Source organism: Neomonachus schauinslandi, chromosome 7, assembly GCF_002201575.2.
Source record: "Neomonachus schauinslandi chromosome 7, ASM220157v2, whole genome shotgun sequence".
Classification (NCBI taxonomy): Eukaryota; Metazoa; Chordata; class Mammalia; order Carnivora; family Phocidae; genus Neomonachus; species Neomonachus schauinslandi.
This window is the reverse complement of record NC_058409.1, coordinates 35,760,800-35,773,799: the sequence shown is the minus strand read 5'-3', so window position 1 is coordinate 35,773,799 and position 13,000 is coordinate 35,760,800. Positions and strand designations below refer to the sequence as shown.

General features: G+C 43.1%; 1 protein-coding gene across 2 annotated transcripts in view; it reads left to right on the top strand.

Moving 5' to 3' along the window:
- The window catches only part of PRELID2 (PRELI domain containing 2), a 65,015-nt gene extending 56,661 nt beyond the window's left edge, over positions 1 to 8,354 (top strand). For both annotated transcript variants that reach the window (XM_021701972.2, XM_021701974.2), the window contains exons 6-7: positions 4,548 to 4,617; positions 8,292 to 8,354. In XM_021701972.2, coding sequence (XP_021557647.1) covers positions 4,548 to 4,607 — 60 coding nt within the window. In that variant the 3' untranslated portion in view covers positions 4,608 to 4,617; positions 8,292 to 8,354. The remainder of the gene's footprint in view (positions 1 to 4,547; positions 4,618 to 8,291) is intronic.
- The last annotated feature ends 4,646 nt before the right edge of the window (positions 8,355 to 13,000 follow it).

Here is a 13,000-nt window from a genome sequence, read left to right as displayed (position 1 = left end):
GTAAACCACTCAGCACAGTGCTTGGTGTAGAGTATATGCCAATAATTTTGACTGTTGTTTGGTGTTATCCTAGTTTTATGGATGAGGAAGACCTAAATGTAAAATAATTAACCTACATCAGATTAAAAGATGCTTTAATGGGCAAAAGATGTCTTCCTGGAGAAGCTTTGAGCAGTGTTTCTCTTACTTTTAGAGAAAACTGGAAAACTGGATGCAGACTCCTCCCTTTTTCCCCACAGACGATGCCCGCTGGCCAGGTGTTTCTTCCTTCTCCTGGAGCTTCCTTTCTGTTGCGGGGAGGGGATGGCTGACAGTACAAAATATTTGAAAAAGCACGATCATTTTTTATCGTGATGAGTGCTGTAAAGACAGTAGGACCAAGCTGTGTGATCCAGGCTGTGGCCAGGCTGTTTTAGCTAGGGCTGTCGGGAGTCTCTGAGGAGGTGCTGGGTGAGTTGAGATCTCAGTATGGCAAGGAGGTAGCCGGCCACTGGAAGATCTGGGGATGTTCCTGCTGGAGGGAACAGTGCGTGAAAGAGAAAGGAACTGAGCATGCTGCCTGCATGGAAAGCAGGCTTGTGTCTTTGCAGGGCATCAACCTTCGTCGGAAATCCCTGGAGCCATGATAGTGAGTGTGCATGTCTTATAAGAGCAATGGGACACTCTGGAAGGGTTGAAGCAGGGAGTGACATATTCTCATCCTTCCTTTTAAATTCATACTGTTAGGATTCTACACAGAGGAAGTGAAAAGATTTGCAGAAAGTTTTGTGTAAACCAACTTGAATGAAAAAAATAGAAAAAGACGTGAGGTCAACTTGATGTAAATGTTTTTATCGAAGGGTGAGTGGTTTTCTAATGTGAACTTCAGCATTTGACATTACTGTACTTTGTAAACATCCCTATGGCTAATCCAGATTCTTGGGGACCCATTTTAGGTCCTGCCTCTGCTGTCAAATTCTCTTCACACCATTCTTTTCCACCTTTTTTTTTTTTTTTTAATACTTTCATTCTTTATTCTTTCCTTGTTTTGTTCTTTCATCTCCTGGGCAGCCCTTGTTATCCTGGCCTTTTCCACTGCTCTTTGAAGAATCCTAACTCCTGGGCAGAATGCTACTGTAATGTTAAAATTCAGACTCTTTCAACCTGGCATTCGAAAGTAATCAGTTTATCAGTCTTGTAATCCATCAACATCCAGTACCTTTTGCGTGCCAAATTCTGCACCCATCTTTTATCTTTGTGATAATTAAGTGAGCTGTTCTTGTTTTGTTAAGAGCACCCCATAGATGTGTCTTTTGAGAACTGCTTTAGAACTCTGCAATTTTTATAAGGTCTAATACCACTCTCTTTGGGACCTCCTAGGTCAATCAGGGCTTCTTAAGGAAGCATCAGTTGGAGAACAGAATAAATATGCTGTCTGGATCGAGCCACCTTTAAATCCAATTTTTTCCAGCTCCCCTTCAGACAATCTTTTTGTTTCCCACAATAATCAGCTATTTCTCAGAGACTCTTAGTGTGGGGGATCTGTGAAGTGTTTTCAATCTGTGAGACTCTGGGACGCCTTTGTGGGGATGTGCTTGGCCCGCACAGTGTCGGTATTAGGGTAATGAGACCGTGAGAGGGCTCACTTCTCTGTACATTGGCAAATAGAGAAAGGTAGCCTTGTAATAGAAAAAATCTCAGAGGGGAAAGGAATAATAAAATCAAGCTGGTTTATGGTTTGTCAGTCCAAAAAGCTTTTAAGTCATATCTATAAAGGTGGATTCACTTAATGTTTGCTCTGCATTTCAGACATCATTGTGTGATAAGTGGTGTAAATTTAGCCTCTTTAAGCCTGATCTCCTAGGGGTTGAGTTTTAAGCATTGGAACTTTATTTGAAAGGGCTCTATCGATTGGGTTTTTATTTGGTCCCTCCATACTAAAGAGAGGTACTAAATAATGGTTTGGCCGCCCTGTTAGGTTTTTTTTTTTTTAAATTCACTTTATAGGTCTCTCTCTCTGCCTCTGTTCTCCACCTTCTATTTCTAACTGTTTTCCTTAAAAAGACTAAAGTGGTATGAGAGAGGGGGGGGAAAAAGGGAAAGAAAAACCAACTGTCACATTGTGAACATAACTGATTCAATAAATAATGTCTTTCAATTCCCAAGGCCGACCTCACAGTCTTCACTTACGTCAATTAGTGTTCAGCTCCATAAGTGGTGGCATTCTTCTTAGGCGAGTGGGGAGAGCTCACCGGTGCTCACTTCCTAAGAAGGGAGTGTGCTTTCCTGTTTTTAAAGACATACCGCCAGATTTATGCGAAAAGGAGGTTGCAGCGGAATCAACGTGGCTGTCCTTATTCTTCCTGAAAATAGAAGGAAGGCATTTAATTATTGTTCAGGGTTTTGTTGAAACAAACAAATAAATGGAAACAAGGGGAATGAAAACTACTAGATTGTAAGCTCAGTGTTGGCAGGGGCTTTATCTTGTTTGTTCACCATTTAATCTCCAGTACACACAGTAGGTGCATAATATTTGTTGAGTGGATTTGTTGATGAGTGAATGAGAGCAGAAATGAGAGCATTTAGATCTTAGGGTAAGAATGAGGTTAAATTTCATTGCACTGGTGGTTTTGTCCCCACTCCCCTCCTCCTCCCCCTAATTCTTTGCAAGGAGAGTAGCTCTAAGAGTACCAGAGGGCAGTGTGTACCGTATCTTCCGAAATGCGTTCTCAGACTGGCAGGGCTGGGAGGGATCTTCGAGGTGGTGTCAGGCTGCCATTCACAAATTCTAGTAAATGAACCAGTTGGGCTTCAGAACCACATGAGGTATATTACAAATCTACAGGTTCCAGGCCCCAGCCCCAGAAATGCGGACGGTGCGGCTCTCAGTAAGGCGTGGGGATCCCTGTGTGCTTCTGTGGGTTCCCCTCCAGGTTCTGGTGTGCAGCTGCACTCCCCCTTTGGCCTTGCTGTCCCCTCAGCTCTGAAGGAGCATCTGAAACCTCAAGGATATGTTACATTTTGTTTGGTGTACTCTGACACTAAATATATTTTATGGTCTTCTCTGGAGGCTCACTCCCTTGCTTTGGCACAAAATAAATCCTTAGTAGGAAGCCCCAGTCTTTTCTCTTATAGCTCCCTCAGTGTTTACCACACCTGCCCTATCACAGGTATCACCCGGGTGCTTGCTAAAGGTGCACAGCTCTGGGGCCTGCTTGAGGTCGTCCTGTATATTCAGTTTCTGTGAGCGGTCTGGGACCTATGTTTTAAGTTAGATTAGATCATTCCTATTCCCTGTAAACTACTTTCTAGTCCCTGAGAACAGTGTCTCCCATTCCCACCCCACCCTACCGCACCCCCTCCTGCCCCAGTCCCAGATCCAGCTCTGACTTCCTTAAAACTCTAGCTCATAATTACATCATCATCCTGTCTTTCTACGTGAAGGTTTATCCCCTGGTCTGCAGAACTTGTTCTTGAAGGAGGAAAGAGGGAATATCTGCTGTCCTCCTTCCTCCGGGGCTGGCAAGGTGGGTGCGTGGACAGGTGGGGATATGCAGTCATGCAGTTGAGCACGTGAGAAGGGGCAGGGGAACCTTTGAAGCCAGAATAGAGTGGCTCTGTTCTCTCCTTGTGTTGTTACTCAACAGATGTATGATTTTGGGAAAATTGCTTGAACCTCTTGGAGTTACTGTTTCCTCACCTGTAAAATGGGAGTAAGAATAGTACTTGTTCAGGGGTTTGGTGTGTATTAAACTAGGTGTCCCAGGCTGGCTCTTGGGACACAGACTCAGAGACAGAGACTTTTGTGCAGAGGGTGACTGCCCTCGGGAACAGCCCTTGCGAGGGAGTGGGGGAAACGGAATCAGGCAGGAGGGGACTTCGAACTGTGGTGATGGAGCAGTGAAGGTCTCAGCTGATCCCATGGGGACCTCTAGACCTGGGGTGTCCTTCAGTTGTCCAGAGTGGAGGGAAGGAGGCTGGGCCTTCAGGCCCCCATATCCACCGGTCCTTGGATGTGGGTGGCCCCTGGACCGGGGACATGACCTCAGGTAAGGCAGCTCCCTTTGGCTGAGGGTGGCCGCGCCCCCAGTGCTGGCAGGTGGGGAAGGGGTGCCCAGGTGCTGGAGGGGTCTCCGCGGTGCACCCTGCACCCATTACCCAGGACCACGCTCACGCAAACCCAGGCAGCCAGTGTAGCGCATTCGTAAGTGCTCAGTAAGTACTCATTATTGCCATTATTATTCCAGCTCTGGCAATGCCCCTTAGCAGCTGGGCCACTTTCAAGAAGTGACTTACCTTCTCTTGGCCTGTTTTCTGTTGTTTAAAATGGAGATTCTATACTCTCCTGAGCCTGCTTCCCTTGACTAATTCTGAGCCCATATAGAGAAAATGGATGTGAAATTGGTGAGAAAAATATTATAAAAATGTAAGGTATGACTATGAGCTTACTTTTCTGAAATGAGTATAGGGCCGTGACTTGGATTTCTTGAAGGGAAAGGGTCGTGATGAATGTAAAGGTGTTTGTCCACAAACTGTGGTGTTCTGATGGGTCTTTCTTCTCTCTCTAGGGAATTAGAATAATGGAGATGCTGCTGAAGGAACAGTGTGGTGCCCCCTTAGCCGAATAAAGAATCATCAGTGAGTACCAAAAGCAAAATCAGAATTATTTACTCCAGCCATGTTTTCATGCCTTTAAAGCCCTGTATGATGCATTGGCCTCCCTGGGCTACTCATGCTGTACATTTCCCAGTTACGGGCAGAGCATACTGTTTCACAGGTGTTTTGTTATCTCTTCAGCACCTTCATTTACTTTGTTTCTTTGATTTCAGAGCAGTTTGGTACCACGTACTGGGTTACAGCTGCATTCAAATTGTTTAAACTGCTCAGCACAATCCAGCGTGATTGCGACCCTCAAGGTGCCATAGATTTGTAGACTGGTTCAGGATTAACAGAAACTTAATTTTATTCTGGGAACAATGAAAGGAGGGGTTTAAAAGCTGTATTTGAAGCAGAAAGAGAAACAAGAAAGGGGCATATTCTGATTGGCCAGTGAAATGAATATATTTTATTGGTCATCAGTACTTCCACTGGTTGGGAGTGGCTACCTGAAACGCTATGGAGAAGGGTTCTGGCAGCTTGAGAATACTTGTGGGCTCTGGGTGAGGGTGCTGTGCGTGACGAGCACTGTGTGTGGTCCGTAGAGCATGGGGGAAAGGCACTTGGCACCTTGAATTGAGGACAAATGCTGCCGGCGTTACAGGTAGCGGGGGGGTTTTAGAATTAATTTTTTTTCCCTTAAGTTTTTACTGTCTACACGAAGGAGAATGGTCTCTATAGTGGAAAGGACAGAACAAAGTTATTTAAGAGAGAGCCAGAGCCTAAAATAAATGAGTGTAATGGATTTGCCTCTTACCAAATTTATTGGACTTGGATTTTTAACATCTGAGAAGCAACTTTGGACTCTAATTGTGATATACAATACAGTTTGAGAACAATTAACCAAAGAAAAAGCAAAATGAACATTTATGTACAAGTTCTTCGGCATTGAACACACGCTAGCCAGGCCTGTGAATAGATTTATTCATGACTGGGGAGGCTAAATAAGATAATTTCATTTAGCACAAGCACAGCACATGGCAGGTGCTCAAAAATGTTGAAGTGAAATTTAAATATGCTGTGTTCCTACATCTACTCTGTTCTTTGAACAAAATTCTTGAGGCATTTTTGTGAGGCTCACCAAGTAGCTCTAGAGCTCACACACTTGAGTGCGGATCCCATCTGACTCCTTAGGGTGAGGTCTAAGGTCAGCTCCAGGTTAAATGAGAGAATGTGACAGGACTCCACTTACAAGTAAACATTGGTTTTCAAACTTCAAATTAATGATTTGGAACGTCCTTGAATATCAGAATCATCTGGAGGATTTGTTAAACATAGATTGGTGGGTCCCACTCTCAGAGTTTCTGAGTCAGTAGATCTGGGGTGCTGTCCGAGGATTTGTAGTTCTAGCAGGCTCCCAGGTGATGCTGATGCTGCTGGTCCAGGGCCCACACTGAGAACAGTTGCTTTAAACGACGTCTTGTCTCTGAGTAGAGACAGATGATGAAATACAAGGGCACTGAGGAAGCTAATAGCTGGAGTTTTCAAATTGTGGTCATGTATTTTGTTGTCTTTAGGTTAATCAGAGGAATGATTTTCTTGTATGGCTTTTCCCTGATTTTAGCATCTCACGCACGTCCTGTTTAACTTTTTTTTTTTTCTGCTTAAATGGTGACATGCTCCACACTGGAGGAAAGACAACTGAAAAGAACAGAGATGACACTCACAGCAACTTGTGGTTTTGATTTTAAGCGAAATGAGGAAATTCAACAAGCCTCACCTATTGTCATAAATTACCCATGCTCTTTTCATTTGTTTATTTGTTTTGTTTTTACTGTGGTCGAAAGCTGAGTCATGAACTCGGGGCTTTGCATTGTTTCTAAAAGCAACTTGTTCTCCTCTTTCAAGTGAAGTGGTTGAGGTCTGGGTACTACCAGGAGTTTAGTGTGGGACAGTTGTATTCAGGGCATTTAATGCAACAGAGGTTTCGAAGGATTTACATAATTCAAGCTCTCTTAATTCATGACCCAGGGGGGCAAATGTGAAGTAATGGATATGTTCTTTTACCACATAAATCTAATCCAAATTAGAGCCTGTTGCCGAGGCTTTAAGCACTTTTTCAATATCCACTTTATTGAAGTATTATTTATGTACAATTAAATTGACCAATTTTAAGTGTACAGTTTGGTGGATTTTGACAAATACATAGTTATGTAAGCATCGCAAAAAAGATGATATAGAACATTTTAAGGCTTTGATGTTGCTGCCGTGTTTTTGCCAGCTTATTGCTTCCTTTTTTTTTCTTGACTATTATTACAGAGTTTTGGCAAGCTTGAAATATGCCTGTTCTAATGGAACTTCTTTTCTCAAAATTGGCTCTACGGAAAATGGGAGGATTGTTTTTATGAGCAATAAAATGTCACATTTAAAGGAAGGGGGTAGATATCAGGTCTAAGTCTGTAGAGGAAGGGTCAGTTGCCCTCAGGCCAAATCCAACCTGCTATCTGCTTTTTTAAATAAAGTTTTATTGGAACACAGCTCTGTCTCTGGCTTTCTTATGGCTGCAACACTGGAGTGAATAGCTGTGACAGAGCGCTCTTCTCCTGCAAGGCTTAAAATATTTCCTGTCTGGTCTTTTAAGGAAAAGCTTTCTGTCCCCTAGGTTCGAGCATGCCCCATCCTTAGTTATGATCAAGGAGCCTTGTGGTGGTGGTTTACCTTTTTGATATGGCATTGGATATGTCTTTCAAAGTTAATAGTGTGACAGTTTATTTTCTCTGTATTAGCTCTAACCTCACCACCCGGATGATTTTATTTTAAGGCCTAAAAAAGCATTGAAATTATCACAACAATGAAGTTAAAATAGCAGCAACTGTCATCATTACCATTGTTCATGAAGTTCCAGTGCACGTGCGCAAGGGAGTAGAACAGTAGGCATTTTGTTTAGCGGATAAAGCAGCTCTGTGATGTGGCGGAGGTCTAGGTGCTGTGTACAGCGGACTCAATTTGCCAGTTTGGGAATTTTGCAGTTCTTAATTAAAAAAAAAAAAAATTCTGTGGGATTTGGATGAATTTGCATAGGGAGACATTTACTATTTTTATATCATACCCCATTTCACATTTGCATAATTTAAATTCACATAGATTGTGACCACCTTGTATATGGTGCCCAGTCCTCAAGATACTCCCCAGAACTCTCTCTGGCCTGTGTATCTACGTGGGCATTTGAAAATTAGAAAGCTTAGAAGGTGATTTTGTCACGAGCCAAAAGGGAGGTACATAAATCTCACTAACCAATATGCTTGTGGTGTTGCAGCTGACACATCCATTTGATAGATTTTTGATTTCCTGTCATTTTTGAATAAAACAAATAGCCCTGACATCTGTTTGTTCTTGCCACTGGCAGTTGGGAGACGGGGCTTGGTGAGGTTTGATAACATAGCAGAGTTCTTTCACACTGGAATGATGAAGCCCTCAGCTTTAGGTCTGTCTTAACTCCCCTTTGAACCAGCTCCTCTGGGTCACTGGACTTAATAAAATAAGATGCCAGCTTTGTTCGAAGATCATTAGGATGCAGAAATGCAGTTTCTTCAAGAATTATCCATAGTGATAGCATTCAAGTGACTTTTAAGAGTTGCTTCAGAAAAGAGGCAAATAGGTATTGATTGGCGAGACATGTTTATTAGGTGATAAAGCCTGTTTGCTTTCTGTTGCAGGGGAGCTGTGTTGTGTTACCTCTGCTCGGGGATCACTTCTTGGCCATAACACATCACTGATGCATGCAGTTTTCCAAGTACAAGCTTAAGGATACAGTGTCGGCAGCTTAAAGAAGAGGAGGCCTTCCTGCCAGGACGTGAAACGATATCCTCCCCTGGGAGCCTGCCTCAGATAGTGGCCCTCTTGGATATGAGACCTTCTAGATGGACTTTTATGGCACAGTGTCTTTATGATTTACAAATAAAGGAAAAAACCCATAGAAGGTGACGTCTGCCTTCTTCAGGATGTCTTGCTGATTGCCTGGTGACGATGTCAGGGAAGCAAAGGACAGGCTAGAGGCCTGGCGAGTGGCATTTTGCCCATGTTATCAGCATCATAGGATTCATGAGAAGATTTTGGGACAGAATAAGGAGTTGAACCTGATGCCTGATGCATGGGTGGCCTACAACAGAAAGGAATGTAGCAGGCCTGTGTTGAAGCTAAGCCATATTTAAGAGTCTCATGCTCTACCGACTGAGCTAGCCGGGCGGATGAAGCTAAGCCATATTTAGAGTCATGTTTGATTCTCAGAAATCGGGAGCATTTGATATCTACCCATAAGTACTACCTAAGGGCTATCAGTATAGATTCTGTAACGTAACGTGTCAGCTGTGTCATTTGGTCTCCTGGAAGAACATGGCGTGGGGAGCGGGGAGGCAGCGTGTAACTTCGGCACTGTGAGATGTGGAGCAGATCGTTAGCCTCTCTGTGTTTCACTGGCAACGGGGCAGAGCTGGGCACAGATGTCTCTGTCTCGTGATGATTAAACACGGAAGGGCGGGGGGGGGGGGAGTGCGAAAAGCACAGTTGTGGGAATTCGACAGACCTGTGGGTGCAAGTGTTGCTGCCCACCAGCTCTGTGATCGATCATGTACATAATTTTCAATCTTTCTGAAGCTCTTTCTTTTTAATTGTACAACGGGGTTATGGGATTAACTTCGTGAGGTTGTTGGACCGATTTGAGGTCATGTCTATCAAGTGCAGTATGCTACCTCTTGCAGAGTAGAAGTCTTGTAAACAGAAGTCGTTATTATGTGAAACCATTTTGCAAATGTACTTTCCAGATGCATTGTAGGGTAGTATTACTGTTTGAAAGTTAGGTGACAGTAGTTTGCATTTCCGTGACTAGAAGCCAAAATATAAATGCACACTTCCTAACCGAAAGCTTGAAGAGAGGCAATAATTTGGAATTTATCTGATTAAGATAAAAATTGGGCCATTACTGGAAAGAGTTGGGGAAATCGTTTTTTTTTTTTAATATTTGAATATTTTTCCACTTAGTGCAGTGATGAATTTCAAAACAATTTTATTTGTTCATTCAGGCCTGCCAGTGTGAGCTTCTTCTTACTGTGTTTGAGCTGTTTGTGCTGCTTGAGTTTTGTCCCTTAGGATAATTCTTATTTTTTTAGTGTTTCATTCTTCAGGTGTGTTGGAGGGAAAAGGAATGGTAGAAACCAGAACACACTTTGACTTCCTTTTCCAGTTTGTAAATGGCATTTGGTAGGCTTTTGGAATAATATCCCATTTCACAAAATAAAAGGTGATGTAAATTATCACAAAGGTGAGAGGTTAGAAATCCATATTTGGAGGTTGACATTGGAATGAACTTACTGCTTCACACTCAACACCGTGCATCCTCTGAAGGCAGGAGTTCTCAGCCTTGGGTGTTCATTAGAACCACCTGGGGAGCTTTATGCACCATCTGCTGCTGCCCGGGGTTACGTCCCAGAGCAATACAGCAGGATCTCTGGGGCTGGAACCCGGTGTCCGTATTTTCTAAAGCTCCCTAGGTGGTTCCAATAGGCAGCTAGGGATGAGAACGCTATAGTGAATTCTAGGTGATTTTCAGACATTATCTGATTTCTTTCTCAACACTTCTAAAGTAGGAAAGGATCTTTGTAGCAAGAATTTTTGTTAGAACTAGAAAGAGTGAAGCACGGAGAGGCTGAATTTTTGCCCTAATTGCCTGGAGCCGGGGTGGCCAGTGCAAATGGCTTTGGGCACCAGTCAGGTGATCTGATGAGTCACGCGGGCAGGTGGCCGCTGCGAGACGGTGGGGCTGCACACCTTTGTAAAGGTGGGTAGCAGCTGCCCAGGTCCTCCACACTGTGGCCGTGTGGCTGGCCTTTCTAGCGACTCCACCAGTTTGCTAGGAAAAGACAGATTTTTTTAAAGAAAAGAATTCTCCCAGTTTTTATAGGTTAGCAATAATTCAGAATTGTTTAAAACTTGTGCCGGCCATACAGAATGTGTTTGCCAGTAGTTTTCAGTCTCTCCCTCGAGAGTGTTAAAGCCTAGCTTAGGGCGCCTGGGTGGCTCAGACGGTTAAGCGACTGCCTTCGGCTCAGGTCATGATCCTGGAGTCCCGGGATCGAGTTCCGAGTCGGGCTTCCTGCTCAGCAGGGAGTCTGCTTCTCCCTCTCCTGCTCCCCCCTCTTGTACTCTCTCACTCTCTCTCTCAAATAAAACAAAAAATTAAAAAAAGAAAAGGAGTGTTAAGGCCTAGCTTAAACACCCCAGCCAATTTTTAATAGATTTGCATGTCCCCCTTCTGGATGTAAGCTGCATTCTGCCTCTCCTATAAGACTGCTTTGATACGTATTTTCTTCCCATTCCCAAGAAATCCTCTGGTCACTCAGTATTTTTTTTTATTTTTATTTTTTTATTTTATTTTTTATTTTTTAATTTTTTAAAAAGATTTTATTTATTTATTTGACAGAGAGAGACACAGCGAGAGAGGGAATACAAGCAGGGGGAATAGGAGAGGGAGAAGCAGGCTTCCCGCCGAGCAGGGAGCCCGATGTGGGACTCGATCCCAGGACCCTGGGATCATGACCTGAGCCGAAGGCAGACGCTTAACGACTGAGCCACCCAGGCGCCCCTATTTTTATTTTTTTAAATTTTATTATGTTATGTTAATCACCACAGTATTTTTTTTTAAACACTCTGCAGGCATCCATTGCTTTGAACTTCACATATATGGCTTAGAAATCTTATGCTCTTTTTAAAATTAATTAGAGCTTGTTAGAGTTTATTTTTATTATATGTCAGAATCCTTTTCCTGTGATAAGACTAATTAGAAATGTCAAAACCAGGAGTGGTACCGCCTTATCGGGCATATTAGGAACAAGTGCGGGAAGGGGTTAATTCACAGGCCTGGCCAGTTACCTCCTGACTGGGTGGCTGAGCCTACACTTCATTTTTTTTTTTTTTTTTAAAGTAGCCTCCACACATAGCATGGAGCCCAGCATGGCGTTTGAACTCAAAGCCCTGAGATCAAGACCTGAGCTGAGATCAAGAGACCCTTAACCAACTGAGCCACCCAGGCGCCCCTGAGCCTACACTTCAAGGTGATGATTTTGTAGAGTGATTCCCACACTTCTACTTGTACCAGAAATCCTCGGGGAAGAGTGCTAAACTGTAGGCTCCCAGACCTTCCCCCAGAGATTATGATTCAAGGAACTTCGCTTGGAACTGGGGGATCTACATTTTAAAGCGAATTCACCAGGAGATTCAGTCGTGCTGTTCCACAGACCGTATTTTGAGAAACACTGATTTCAAGGGCCATGTTGTTGCCCTCTGTGTCTCCTATCATGTAAAAAGATTTTGCAGTCATTTGGGCCCACTGATCAATAGAATTGACCGCTCAGGACACAATATAAAGTTCATTTATGCAGAGATAAGCTGACTGAGGCTATCCCTACGTGATTGAGGTGCTTTTACCATGAAGGGGCTTTTATGGTTTCCATCATATGTGGATAAAAAAGGTGCTGTATTATTTTTTATAAATTATGTATTTTATAAGCAGTATATGTGTGGTAATAATATCCCATTTGTCAGACATTGTGGGGTACACGGTGTCGACAAGTCAAGGTTGTTCTTTAAGTTACACATCTTTTTTGCTTTATTTGAGCCATTTACATTGTAACTCTTAGTGTACATTTCCCTGCTTTTGTGAACAATCTACTAAAAATAATGAAAAAATCTGAAGGTCATCCTTTATGTTTTTCATTGCTTCAGGCCCCCTTTGGGTTTGTTAAAGCCCCTCCACTGAATGGCTCTGCTCTTTGAGCTCTGCAGTGGTTACTCTCGCCTGCCTCTAGGAAACTTCCTCTCGTTCTGTCTGGGGTTGGGAACTCATGTCACTGCATACTGTAGGTCTCAAGTAACACTAAACAGGATCTGAGTGAGGCTTTGAGGGGCTTTCCTGAGAATAGTAAAACGAATGAATGTTGCTGCATTGATCTGGTGATGGGATTTTTCTATTTTCCTATAGCTTCCTGATTTCTCGACTACACTTGTCAAATCTTTGACCTCAAGGTAAGTGAGATGTTGCTACGGATGTCTTTGGATCTAGAAGCCGTTGTCTTCCCCAACTGTGTTCGTGTTTTTATATGTACAGTTGTATAATGTGAAACGTAAGTAAGTTAAATTCAAATGAACATTTCTCAGGCCACGTTTTTGTGCAGGATAAAAAGTATTGCTGGTTCAGTATTATTGTGATTTGGAGCTATCAATTAGTTGTATAGCTATGAAATTCAATCCTGTAGACATTCTGAAATAAAGGTGTTACGATTAATACTTATGCATGATCTTTAGTTTCTTGGGGGTATCACGGCACCTAGCAGAGTTTGTGTTTATCGTTGGTAGTGATGATCCTCGTCCTGTA